The following is a 13,708-nucleotide window of genomic DNA, read 5'->3' as shown; positions in this document are numbered from 1 at the left end:
ACTAGATTAGTCTATATATAGCCAGAGAAGCTGTATTAGATTCACACACGGAGACCACGAATCCATACTTGCCATTGGCTCAATGATAAAACGATTCCAAATAGAAATTGTGTCAATACAAGTAGCTTTCAATATAATGGACGCATGTGCGGTGCAGGCCCAAATGTCCTTGTCATATATCAAATATAAGAGATTCTCAGTTGTAGCCTAAATGTTGCCATTGAATGCATATAGCCTACATGCATATAGCCTTTGCATACACGACCTTCATGGTCGAAAATGTGATCTTCGTCTTTAGAAGCATTCAGACGCAGAGGTTAAGGTGAGGGTTAAGGTGAGGGTTAGGTTTACAAACCAACTATAAGCTCAAAAAACTGGCAGGTGACGCATCTTGGCGTGAAATTGGATGTCATTCTCATGTTCTTTTCTACCTTGTAATATGGTAATTTAACGACAATAGTCTACAGACAGCTATAAGTAGCCCCACCAGTCAATGGTAAAAGAGGAACCCGTGTTTAAGATGTTTAGCTCCTTAAAAACAGCCTAAATTGGGTCGATGCAAAATTCCCTCTCAGTATTTTTCCTTCCCCATACAGCCAAAGGTCTTCTTTATAAACTCATTGACTCATATAGCCTACACGTTGAGGCGTAGGCTATCTGTCATTTTGTGCCAGTGGTCACATGGCTTTGGCCCTCAGGAATGGATAGAGATGGATCCCCACGTCAGCTTGTAGGTCTAAGGATTTCTGCTCCAGCAGTCTGCCTCAAAGTGACTGGAGCGCAGCGCCGCGGAGGAACTATGCGCGGATTATTATAGGACGTTTCCAACAGCAGAATATGGATTTTGATGAGCGGATATCTGGCTCTAATATGTATTTACCGAGCTGCACTTACTACGTCTCCGGAGCAGACTTCTCGGGGCTCCCTCATTATTTAACCCAAAGCCAGTCTTCTTGCCCCATGACATACTCCTACCAGTCCTCAGCCCTGCCACAGGTCCCGTCCGTGAGAGATGTGGCTTTCAGAGACTATGGCATTGATACTTCCAGTAAATGGCACCACAGCAGGGGGAGCCTATCGCACTGCTACACTGAAGACATCATGCACAGGGACGGCTGGACAAGCCCGACCTCACGGGGGGGAGAGATCCTGGTGAAAGGCGGCTCCGGCGCCAGCCACTCCGGCTCCTCCAACCCGACGCCCGGCTTCTATGGCAGCGTTGGCAGGAACGGCGTCCTGCCGCAGGCTTTCGACCAGTTCTTCGACACTGCCTATACAGGGAGCGCGGAGAGCAGCACAACGCCGACAGCACAAGCCGCAGACACGGACAGACACGCAGCCAAAACAAGCCCCGCTCCCCCGGCTCACCCGGGCTCGGACACGGCGGAGAGCTGCAGCCCCAAGTCGTCCTCCGGCCACAGCGAGGAGAAGCAGAGCAAAAGCAGCAGTGAGTAGATCTGCTTAATGCAAGAAGGAGAGAAATCTAACGCGTTGCTCTTAAAGCTTTTTATATGCTGTTTTATAAGCACGTTAGGTTTATGGAGGGCCTGCAGATTTACCCTATAACAAAACTATGTTATAAACTACAAGATCACGTGCTTGGGATTGAAATTGGCCGTGAAGACTTTGGTGTTAAGCTTGTCCTCCAAGATTTCAAACAAGATCTGCACTTTTTCCTCCATTTGTGAGTTTAAATATCCTTGTTTAATTAGCCTGTTAAACTTCATTTATATGCTTAATATATTTTTTTCCACATACAACTAAAATAACAATCCAAACATTTTAGATAAATCGCCAAAAATTTGTGCCCATGTGCTTAGAATGAATCTGCTCGCCATATTTATGTTTAACATGTGTGTTTTTGGATTTACAATTTGTTTTATTCTGCGGTGACTGAAGTGGCTGCTGAGGCATTTTGATCTGACTTTGGAGCAGACTTTCCTTGCTCCTTGTATAAAGATAAATATTTACGAATTCACTGGATTTACGAGGATTTAATCCAACAACTGCTTTTCATGAAGCTTCACAAACAGTAAAACATCATCTTTTTTTTTTTAGTCGCAGCAAAAGCGTACAATAACATCATATCACGTACATGATACTCCTGTGTGTTTGCTTGTGTTAGGCCCACGCCCTCACTCTTCAAAAGCAGCTAGTATGTTTTTTTTGTTGGGTTTTTTTTTACATATTTCAATACGTTTTCACAACTTCCGACATGCAACTCCTCATGCCCAACATGCTCCACTATCAAGTCCAGTCTTTGTTTACAAATGCCCGTGCTGCTGCAGGCCTGAGAGGAAGGAAACACTTGAACTCCAGAGCCTCACGTATAGACCTCTGCTCCGTGCTCCAAAAGCCAGAAATCCACTCATTTCACGTTGTTGCAATGTGTCTGTAAGATATCTCACGTGGGTGACCTTTGCCCTTTATTGTGTTCCAGGTGGCCAGAGGACGCGCAAGAAGAGGTGTCCATATTCAAAGTATCAGATCAGGGAACTGGAGAGGGAATTCTTTTTCAGCGTTTACATCAACAAAGAGAAGCGTTTGCAGCTCTCGCGGATGCTCAATCTGACAGATCGCCAGGTCAAAATCTGGTTTCAGAACAGGAGGATGAAGGAGAAGAAACTGAACAGAGACCGTTTACAGTACTACACCACAAACCCCCTGCTATAAAACAAAAAAACTGAACAAAGACTGTCAGTGGCACGCAGCCATGCACCCTCTCATCTATACACATCTACATCATTACCTGGACAAGATGATGATTTTTTTTAATGTACCACACTTCATAAAGAATGACTATTTATACAGTATTTTGTCATTAAACACCGTTGACTCTATTATTATTATTATTATTATTATTATTATTATTATTATTACACAGGTATATTATTCTCTTTGCCCGACCAAACAACAATTTTCCAAATTCTTTTTTTTTTTTTAATTACGTGGTTGCGTTTTTGGTGCGCTTACGAGGAAAACCAGCAGTGTATGAATTCATTTTATATTATTCAATAATACACACGCAGATTACCGAACTGCATTTCTATAGACAGAATAATCTTATTTTTTTTCCTTAAAATGAATCTTTATTTTCGCCAATATACACACGCACATGTACTGTATCTTCAAAAATAATCTTTTTTTTTTCTTCCTTTAAATCATTTTTACAAATTTACGCACGCACACGCAACTCTTGTGGCCAGAAATCTTGACATTAAACTACTGTTCGTGTTTCCTTCTTTCTCTTCATCTTTTAACTTTATTGTCACAATATAACCCCGTTAACTGGAGACTGTTTTGTTGTGTTATGGAATTACTCAGAGACCCCAGCTGATGGCGATGATGATCAGACTGCTCCAAAAAAAAAAAAAAAAAAAAGACTGGTTGATGTTGCATAGTTAGAGAATGAGTTGAGTTATAATCTGATACCAATTCACTGATTTCACGCATTTTAAGTCTGATATTCAACATCTGCGCTTGACCCTCAGCACAGGCGCTTTGTTGAGCTCTTGGCCGTAAAGTTGGATTAATCTCCCAACTTCATCCAAAGGGCAAACCACTGATGAAAGAACAAAACCCCCAAATGAAACATAATCCCATATTTTCTTTTATATGCCAGCACGTGCATCGTATCAGATGCATGATATGTAGCTCTGATGCTTTTTATTTCCCCCATGGCTGGAAATATGATCCGCTGTAGTTATTATTTGATATCCATTACAAAGAGTTCATTCATTTCCGGGTGACGTGGAAAGGTTGATTTTTTTTATTTCATTTTTTTTATTTATCTTACCTGCCTGTTAGGGCTTCCTGACACACTCCTGACACTTGTTTGAATGCATCTACATCTAACAGGCCGTGTCCTTTCAAAGACTGTGAATCTATTTGTGTTATTACGCTTCCATCAGAGTGGTGGTTGTGAGATCTAAAGATTACATTCATTTTATCCACTAAAACCATTCAGACAGTGGCACTGGGATAAATGAGGAGTTGACAAAGATCACTCATCAGCTCATCATTAGATGTATGGTCATTATTTATTATCTGGAGTGGTTTAATCCAAAGAGAATATAGGCTACATGACTTTTGATTCTAAATACGCAGGCTAGGAATTTAGGTCATGTGGATCTTAACCTGAAAAGGAAGGTAAAATGAACCACGCGCACCAAAGATGTGTAGAAATTTAGTTGAGGTGGTTTTATGTCCGCCACAAGGCCCCTGAAAACAACTTAAATGGCCTGCCATAAGCTAATAAGGGCCCTGATGCCTTCCTTATACTGTGCATCCTGTGAGGCTCCCAGGAATTCCGCTTTGATTGCTGCACATCCTCCCAGTTGCTCCAGTAACTTGGCCATAAAACGCGGATTCGTCTGGAGCATTTGGAGTGTAGTGCAATAAAGCGTCTGAGACCAAGGTTATTAACTGTGACTAAGGGGCTGAAAAACAACGGCTGGGAGCATTGAAAGCTTGTGTTCACGGACCTTTCCGGCGTCATTTGTTTCAGCATCTTACCGTGGTAGGAATCTTCTTGCGTTTGTGTTGCGTTGCAGCGCATAGGCCTGCCTGTCCTTCGCCCACTGGGTGGCGCTCCTCAGATCAATGTCATTGCCGTGAATTGAGATATGAAAGAAGTTTGTCTCAACTGCTTTAAAATATGTCACCATCCCAGGATTTCATTGTGAAGGTAGGCACGGAAATATTGTCATATGCATTTTATGACTACAAGCGGTGGGTTCTTATGTCTATTTTCCTACGTTGTCCCAGTTCATCTCCATCTGAGAGGCACTGAGGTGTAGACGCTGTTTGAGATGTTATGATGTAATGGAAGCATTAATGTAAAAAAAAAAAAAAAAAAAAATAGCTGGAAGTAAATAGTGCAAGAAAAGCTGTTTGTCTCTGAACATCAAATCTAATGCAGGTTCTCAGGTTGCAGTTCTACAAAAGTTATGGGCCTGGAGTGACTAATGTACACGAAGATATAAGATCACAAGGGCCTATATCCCAGGCATGCTGTGGCTCACTAACTTTTATAATCCCTATACAGTTTAAAATGTAACTTCCACGTCATTTTAGAAACATTAAGTTGGATTTATGTCCTTTACATGTTATGTGGACATTGTAGAAACTTTGAATTATCTCATTTAAACGGTTCACGTGAATATTTTTGCTGCAGCTCGTTGCATTCATGTATGTGCGTGTGCGTTTCATTGTGCGAGACATTTTGACACAGAACAGTTAGTCTGGGATTTTCTATTAATTTTTCTAACGTTTCTAAAAAAAAATAATAATAATAATTGAATGAATTAAAAAAAAAAAGAAAAGTTTTATGGGAATAATAAAAGAAGAACAGGTCACCCACTGCGCACACAGAAACATCACAGGAGACAATCCAATAGGGTTAATGAATATTATCATTCATTGCAGCCAGACTGCTGGACGTTTGACGCCATAAAAATGGCTGTAGGCTACATAAACTGTAGCTCTGATTTCTAGACTTATTGGCTCCAGACTCATAGGAAAATGGAGTTAGCCGATGTTGTATTTCAGGGTAAACCTATCTTTGGAGACATTATAGGCTGACCTAAATCTGTAGACCTGTGTTATAAACCCCCTGACCCACTGACGGCCTTTTAAGGAGGCATGAGTTGGTGTGTGTGTTTTTTTTTTTTATATTTAAAATATTGAAGTAGTCCAGGCAAACATGTTTTGCTTACTAGCTGTTTATTGATATGATGAAAACCAAATATCATTTTTTTTTATTAACTTGCACGAGGAACTTGTATCACCAAATGGTCCTTGTCAGGATTGTTCATTTAAAATTAAAACTAAATGGCATCACATGACGTTAGGTTACAGATTTTGTAAGTTTTGAACATACTAGGAAAGCAAGTTTGACTGATTTGATTTATTTTTGTTTTGTTTTTATGGCTGAATCACGTTTACTAGTTCTTATCATTTTTTGCCATTACCTCCAGCTGAGACGTGCAGGCCTGTTGTCTCAAAAATGTTATACAAAGGATCAAGTCTATAAAGAGACAGACAGTGAAGCTCTTTAATCAAAAATAAAACAACTTAAACATGCACGTGGAGCATTTTATCCGTGCGTACAGTGGATGGTAGGAGGTTATTTAATTAAAAATAGAATTTTAAACAATGAGGATTACGTGTGTATAAGCCTTGGAATACGTGTGTGTGTGTGTGTGTGTGTGTGTGTGTGTGTGTGTGTGTGTGTGTGTGTGTGTGTGTGTGTGTGCGTGTGAATGTGGGGGTGTGCGCGCGTGCATATTGAGTAAATACGTGGAGAAACTCTTACAAATTCCCAGTGGTTCTATAAAGTGATAAAAGCAAGATTAACAAGTTGTAATATAATCTATTCTGTAGCGAACTACATTTTTTGCAGTCCTGTCAGTATTTGGTGATCATTAAGAGAAATGTAGCTCCAGGGCATTGTTCTGTTCAGCTGTGGCGCTTACTTCACTGTGCCTCAACACACAGCCTTTGCAGTAAGAGGTGACTGGACGCAGTTCATGGCATTTGCACCCGCAGAATTCACAGCACAATCATATTGGCTGGAAGGGAAGTGACTTTGCACTGGTCTGACCAGCAATGTGGCAAGATGAGACTGTGTGTTCACAGCTACTGGACTGTCCACGAGGAGTTTAAAAAAAAAGAAAAGAAAAAAAGCCTAATAATAAAAAGCCACCTCTAGATCCCTTCATTTTTACAGTGCTGTAAAAGTGGCCATAAAGCTATGCATTGTACATAATTGTTAGGGACAGCTTTCAACAACTGAGTTGTCAGATAGGGGTTGAGGTTAAATTTACATAGGCAGCTCCAGGCTCATAGGTGGTCATGGAGGCTCACAATCCGAGATTCAGAGATTTAAAGATTTTACTTAAACCCCTCTGATGCACCATTTTCCCCCCACAGTTTTTCTCTTTACTTAGCCTAAAACAAAATATATGACACAGTGGAGCTGCCTGGTCGGACTGGGAGGAGTCTGTAGTCGCCTGGTGTTTTAATTGGCTGCAGGCTACAGTGAGAAGCGTGAGTATCAGTAATTATTCAGCAATGTTTTGCACAAGAAATGTCAGCCAGAAAGGGCTATCTTCATCCTCCGTCAAATTATACCACAACGATGACATGCCCCAACAACCAAGCTGGAAATTCGTTTTTCGTGGACTCCTTAATCAACGTGAGAACCGACAGTGGTTCATATTACCAGAGTAACGGCGTGTATTTGCCACCGGCGCCGGAATATTCATATGGACTCTCCGGTGGCTCTTGTTTCCCGGGGATCGGTAAGCGCAACGAGCCAAGCACCCAGAGCGTGATCCCTTCTTCTGCTCCGTATGTTCAAGGAATGGAAACGTGGCTGGAAACGTCGAGATCCTGCCGGGTGGATCAGCCCAGCGGCCAGCACATGGCTCAGTGTTCCTTCTCGCCGAGTATAAAGGAGGAGGGCGCATATTGCCTTTATGAGTCTGACAAATGTCCTAAAGGAGCGACAATAGATGACATTTCCTACTCCACCGCATCATGCCCGGTGACCGGCAGCACCGTGCCAGTCCCCGGCTACTTCCGCCTGTCTCAGACATACACAACCTCCAGGCTTTACCATGATGTCCAGCCAAACATGAATCACTTTACCCTGCAGCGACCTGCCCGCTTGGACAGCCAGTCCTCCCAGCCGCCGGCTGCCTCTGCGGAGCCCGAGCGGAGGGAGAGCCACGAGGAGGCGCCTCTCCCTGCGCCCTGCGCCCCGGCCAGAGAGGAGGACAGCCGCCTCTCCTCGGAAAGCTCATCCTCCCCCGAGCCCGCTGAGACGTGCAGTGCAGCGGAATGTCCAGAAAAGCCCGTCAAAGGTGAAGAGTCGACATAGATTGTAAAAACAAATAGCAGACACGGCTTAAAGGGCATGCACATGTCATTTTTAAGCGTCAATTAAAAAAAACAAACCAAAAAAAACCCCAATGCTTTCTAACCACAAAGGAATGCATAAGTATGAGCTGGTTTTCTATCACAGGATTCATATTTAGGTCAATAGCCAGCCACTCACAGGTCTGTGTTAATCGGGTATTTACAGGTTTGTCGGGCATGAGGTGAAATTGAACGTGACTTAACCAATCAGAGCCGAGGATCAGAGCTATTGTGTTTTAGTAGCTCTGTTTTTTAGATTTCATGTGGCTGCTATAGCTGTGCTATAATGCAGCGCTATTTATACAGCCCTGATTTATTTATTTTAACAGTATGACGTTTTTAAAGTGTAACGCACACAAATTATCCTTGTGTTTTTAATAGGCTGTTATCAGGGTTTCATTATCATTTCATTTAAAGCAACAACAAGGCCAACCCAGTGTAGTCCATGTGTCCTGTCCAAGACTCTCATTTCTTCTTGTCCTCTCATCAAAGGCCTTTGCTGTATTTTCAGCAGAGGCAGGCTATGTTTTATGTCTTAATAAAGGTGCAGTTGGCTAAAGGCTGCTGGGGTTAAGGCTGTTTAACAGTAGCAAATAGCAGTGTCTGGTAAAAGCTTAATTACATCGATGCATATATGTATCCAGGGAGCTTTCTGGTTGTGCGTAAAACCGTGGTAGAAATCAAACAGAACAAAGAAATCTGTCGTTATATGGATTTGTACTATGTGGTTGTGTGTTACAATTTATCCACCTAACATATAGCCCATAGCTTCACAGTCAGTGGTTTGAGACCAGTCTTTTACCAACCGCACGAAGTCACATTTTGATTATTTTGGATTTTGAATTTTACTTTTCTGTTATTACTTAAAAAAAAAAAAAGATATGACCCCTCCAGGTGTAATTGATTTGTCCCACCTGTTGCCTGATACCTCTAATATGTAATGTTTCGCTCTCATTGTAGGAGATGGAAAAATGGAAAGTACGGCTAATTGGCTCACAGCTAAGAGTGGCCGAAAGAAGCGCTGCCCCTACACCAAGCACCAGACTCTGGAGCTGGAGAAGGAGTTTCTCTTCAACATGTACTTGACTAGAGAGCGTCGTCTGGAGATCAGCCGCAGTGTGCACCTCACTGACAGGCAAGTCAAAATCTGGTTCCAAAACAGGAGGATGAAACTGAAAAAAATGAGCCGGGAGAATAGGATCCGAGAGCTATCCACCAACTTCAGTTTCTCATGAGACTGTCTGCGTCTCTGGCGCCCTCCTCCATCCATGGCAAGGGCGCCTGTGCAGAGCCCCCCCCCCCCCCAACCCACCCACCCACCCACCCAACTGTGAGAATGTCCATGGAAAATAGGACCCTACTGCTAACTTATTGATTGTTGTTCTTTCGGAAAAATGTTATTTTCACGTCTGTTTTAATTTGTCGTGGATATGTATTTATAAATGGCTACATTTGTAACGTTGATCCATTGTGTTTAAAATGTTCAGGATGTGACCACAATGTTTCAGAGCTTCAGGCTTGTACATATTGTATATTCAACCTGAGTGAACCATTGGAATTTGCATGCTGGACTAACCCTTGGGATACTTGTGTTACAGTTACATGTAGGCCTTTATGTGACAGCTAAAGAACCCAAGAGGTTTGACGAATATTTGCACATTTTGCTGGTCAAATTAATAAAACCATCCCTGCAACTGTAGACTTCTTATTTCATTCAGAGAGACAGACTAGGAGCCGCGCGCTGTTTAAATCTCACAGCTGGCACAGGTACAGTGTGTGCTGGTCATGCCTTCGTGTTTTGGACTGGGTCCGCTTTGTCCACACTAAATATTATCACAGTAGTGGAGGGAGATTTTCTTCATAGTCCAGGCCTGTTATAGTTATCTGGCGGCCGCGCACACTTCGTGGCTTTGTGTCATTGACGTCAGATTTAAATGTAAACCACACAATAAGTGAAGCAGCGATTAGCAGTGATTATTTAAATCACGTCATTATTTTAGATGTATCCTTAAATTATAAATAAGTGGGTCCCATTTGCAAAAACAAAGACCAACACTAATTCAACTTTTTTTGAAATAGTAAAATGTGTTTACGTAGAGACGCATCTTGGACTAAAACAGTCCAACGTGTTGCAAAACAGTTTGAGAATAGTCCTAACAATATCTGACAATATCAGACTGTGTGGCTTCTGTTTTGAATAGAACCGGTCTGATTGTTGTCTTAAGCGCCTAAAATTGTTACAGGCAGATCTTATGACGAGAAACTATATAATTTTCACACTGTGAACACACTAACAAAACCCCCCCCCCCAAAAAAACCCCAAAACAAAACAAAACAAAACAAAAAATAAAAACAAAACAAAAGCAATTCTAGCAGATTTTCCTGAAGAGGAGAGCGGACTGTTGAGTGGTTTAGGTAGTCTCATGTTGTTGGGCTTTATTATTTCTCCCACAACACGAAACTGCCTTGATTACCTCAGTAAAACTCGTCGCATCATGAAAAGTGAATCACTATTAATTACTGATTGATTTTTTGTTGTTGTTGAATAATTTGACGCAGACAAAATTTATTATTCCAAAAAGTGCAATAACAATCTTTTATTGTTGTGAGTGAAAGGAACACACTAGAGGATTCTTATCTCTCTGTGGGTCTTTTCTCATTATGAAGCCATAACAATAACATAGTTATGCGTGTATCTGAATATGCTCAGATTTATTTTCACAGATACAAATTTTTCACCACGTCTTCAATTTCAGACTATCTCTGTGAAGGCTTTTATTTTTTTATTTTTTCAGCGCACGTGTGTGATGTGACAAACAGGAAGTAAAGATGCAGGCTGGGAAAAGAAAGGATTAACCTAAGGCTTGTATAGGAGGGGAAAAGGACAGACAGAGGAAAGGACAGACAAGGCCTCGGTTATGATCATTGCAGTCTGCCAGTTGCCTCGCCGTAGGAAATGCCGGATGCGTCTGCTTGAGCCAGAGAAAGGACACAAAGGCTGAGCTTTATTGGTGATATTTAGCTTAGACAGCCAGGTTGTAACCTTAAGAAAAACAACCCAATTGCCCGTGATAAAAAGGACTGTTATATAGCACCCAAATAACCTCACCCCACTTTCCGTTTTAGATTGCCTTCAAAGTGGACCCACAACCCTGCAGACACAGCAATGTGCAGTTTAGAAACTGTCCCTTCATATGTTTAGATATTATAAAATCCACCGGTTCTTTAAACACATCTTTGCTTCTTTTATCTTATTGAAAAAGTCTTGAAAATGTTGCACATACCAGCTACTAACAGATTTTCTTTTATTGTAGGAGGTCATTACATTATCATAAACTTTTCATATTATTCTGGCGAATAAATAATCCCATTAGGTTTTTATGAATATACAATCTTTTAAAGTGAAGAGCTTGTTTCACAAATGGATGCTTTAAAGTAGCTAGTATTAGGCCCCCAGTGATACCCATGTTTGATCACACTAACATAAGATCTTTTGACAAAAATCTGAACGTTTATTGCTTATAAAACGAAATATTTCCCAATAAAGGCGCGGGGATTTGCTATTAAAATATGGTGGGGAAAATGGTGGCCATTTAGTTGAGCAGCAGGCTGATTTATTATTTATTGTTCTGTCCCACGGTCACGTGTTTGGGGGCACCCTATCCAGTGTTGGGCAAGGTTCAACTTACTGGACGCATTGAGCTCCAAGCTGGTGCAGGAAAGCAGCACATTACACCATGCAATGAATCTTTTTTTCTAGAGATTGCAGGATTATAACGCGTTAGTATTATTATTATTATTATTATTATTATTATTGTTATTTTCCTTCTGCATTTTTTTTTTGCAATGTCGATGTTGGGAACGAGTTATTATGTTGACTCGCGTGTTCTTCCCGAGCAGGAAGATATGGCACCGAGGTACTCATCAGCTGCAGGGGTGGAGCAGGCGATGCTCACCGAATATGGCGGACAGGAGTCTTGTCCTTTGCAGGCGAAATCTTCTATTTTTGGCGGATCTTGGAGTCCCGTGTCGGCCCACCATCCAAACACAGCCACTCCGACCTATATACATCACCATTACACAAGCGGGGACAGCGATGGCATGTTTACGCGCTCCTGGGCGTTGGACCCGGTCTCTGCGTCCCTGTGTTTGACGGGATTACCATCGACAGCCATGCATTATGATATAAAACCCGAGCCTCTGATTGGGAATGCTGAATGCACAACTTTGGAGACGCACACACCTCTTTTGTCTGACATTGAAAACGGAACGTCCCTTGCGGAGATTCCCTGCGAAACCACATCCACGTCTAAACGCACTGTCGACAGACCGTCAGCGGAGGAAACGAAGGAGACAGATGCAAGTAAGCAATGCGGTGTTTTACTTTTTATTCTTCTCACCTCATGGACTGATTTACATGAGTGAAATTTTGCCTGAAGATTTGGAGGAATTATATCGGATGTCACAGGTCTGGTTTAGTATATGGAAATGAATGTTATAGCCAATATGGTTTAGGATCGCAGAGATAGTCGCAGAGCTCAGTGCCAAAATAATAAGATGCATATTGTCCAACGTGGCTGACACACTCCACTGTGCAGTTACACCATATTTCCAAAGGAATCTGGTCAGGTTTCAGTCCTCAAATTGCTCAGAGCAAAGTGAAAATTAACCAAAACGATTCCTTTACAAATATATGATCTTGCCAGGAGGAACATGCACCCCCCCCCCCCACACACACACACACACACTCTCACACACACACACACACACACACACACACACACACACACACACTCTCACACACACACACACACACACACACACACACACACACACACACACTCTCTCACACACACACACACAACACACACACACACACACACACACACACACACACACACACACACACACACAAACACACACACTAAAGTCAACACACTACTCTTGCTTTTTGAATCCTATACTGTGGGAGCATTAACTCTTCTTCTCTCATGGTTTTTAACCCCCCCCCCCCCCCCCTGTTTCCAGATAACCCATCATCCAACTGGCTTCACGCGAAGCCCACCAGAAAAAAGCGTTGTCCATACACAAAGCACCAAATCCTCGAACTGGAAAAGGAGTTTCTGTTTAACATGTACCTCCCTCGGGATCGTAGATACGAAGTAGCGAGACTCCTGAATTTGACCGAGAGGCAGGTGAAAATCTGGTTTCAGAACCGCAGGATGAAGATGAAGAAAGAAAACAAAGACCGGCGGAGAGACAGTTAACTGGTTTTTGAACTGATGGTGGAATAGGAGGGGGGGGGGCTTGGGGGGATGGGGGTGGGGGGGGGGGGGGGGGGGTGGGGGGGGTCTATCCTAAATATTCCTGAGCTGTTACACATAATGCTGTAAAGTTTGTGTTGTTGAAACAAAGCTGGATGTTTGCTTTTTCTATGATATCCAGTGTTTCTTGTTCGTGAGAGGAAAAAAGTGTCTCGTCAGAATTTCGATGTTGTAGCTATTTTGCGCACACAGATAGTTTTACTGTAGGCGATTTGTTGTTTGCATGAAATGATCCTTGACTACCTGAATGTCTTTCAGCTACCTATTTGCATTGTTTAAGTTATTGTGTATGCAACTGTTGATGTTTTTTTTTTAACCGTTAGGTTTTGATCCATTTGTGAAAACACTGTGCAACCTTAAAATACCTCGTCGCTCTTGATTTCATCCAAAATAAAGAGTAGTTTGTATAGCACATGAGAAAATTATGTCTTATTAATTTGCTTAATATCAAGACACACAGA

General features: G+C 42.0%; 3 protein-coding genes across 3 annotated transcripts; all 3 read left to right on the top strand.

The window, feature by feature from the left end:
• The first annotated feature begins 554 nt into the window (after positions 1-554).
• On the top strand, positions 555-3,297 carry hoxa11b (homeobox A11b). The gene is made up of 2 exons (XM_056381298.1): positions 555-1,447; positions 2,441-3,297. The coding sequence occupies exons 1-2, from the start codon at positions 838-840 to the stop codon at positions 2,671-2,673; spliced, it is 843 nt and encodes a 280-aa protein (XP_056237273.1). The 5' UTR covers positions 555-837; the 3' UTR covers positions 2,674-3,297.
• Positions 3,298-6,869: 3,572 nt separating this feature from the next.
• Positions 6,870-9,617, top strand: hoxa10b (homeobox A10b). The gene is made up of 2 exons (XM_056381269.1): positions 6,870-7,868; positions 8,884-9,617. Exons 1-2 carry the CDS (start codon positions 7,091-7,093, stop codon positions 9,156-9,158), a joined length of 1,053 nt encoding a protein of 350 aa, XP_056237244.1. The 5' UTR covers positions 6,870-7,090; the 3' UTR covers positions 9,159-9,617.
• Positions 9,618-11,631: 2,014 nt separating this feature from the next.
• On the top strand, positions 11,632-13,208 carry hoxa9b (homeobox A9b). The gene is made up of 2 exons (XM_056381338.1): positions 11,632-12,286; positions 12,952-13,208. The coding sequence occupies exons 1-2, from the start codon at positions 11,770-11,772 to the stop codon at positions 13,188-13,190; spliced, it is 756 nt and encodes a 251-aa protein (XP_056237313.1). The 5' UTR covers positions 11,632-11,769; the 3' UTR covers positions 13,191-13,208.
• Positions 13,209-13,708: the final 500 nt, after the last annotated feature.

The sequence above is a fragment of the Seriola aureovittata genome, chromosome 7 (assembly GCF_021018895.1).
Source record: "Seriola aureovittata isolate HTS-2021-v1 ecotype China chromosome 7, ASM2101889v1, whole genome shotgun sequence".
NCBI lineage: Eukaryota > Metazoa > Chordata > Actinopteri > Carangiformes > Carangidae > Seriola > Seriola aureovittata.
Note: the sequence above shows the minus strand (reverse complement) of the source record. Positions and strands in the feature narration are given on the sequence as shown.

What these genes read in the sequence shown, in the direction of transcription:
- hoxa11b (XM_056381298.1), top strand. Translation starts at nt 838, where the DNA reads ATGGATTTTGATGAGCGGATATCTGGCTCTAATATGTATTTACCGAGC. An exon ending in GAAGCAGAGCAAAAGCAGCA is followed by an intron (nt 1,448 to 2,440) that starts GTGAGTAGATCT and finishes ATTGTGTTCCAG; the next exon opens with GTGGCCAGAGGACGCGCAAG.
- hoxa10b (XM_056381269.1), top strand. Translation starts at nt 7,091, where the DNA reads ATGTCAGCCAGAAAGGGCTATCTTCATCCTCCGTCAAATTATACCACA. An exon ending in TCCAGAAAAGCCCGTCAAAG is followed by an intron (nt 7,869 to 8,883) that starts GTGAAGAGTCGA and finishes CTCTCATTGTAG; the next exon opens with GAGATGGAAAAATGGAAAGT.
- hoxa9b (XM_056381338.1), top strand. Translation starts at nt 11,770, where the DNA reads ATGTCGATGTTGGGAACGAGTTATTATGTTGACTCGCGTGTTCTTCCC. An exon ending in AACGAAGGAGACAGATGCAA is followed by an intron (nt 12,287 to 12,951) that starts GTAAGCAATGCG and finishes CCCTGTTTCCAG; the next exon opens with ATAACCCATCATCCAACTGG.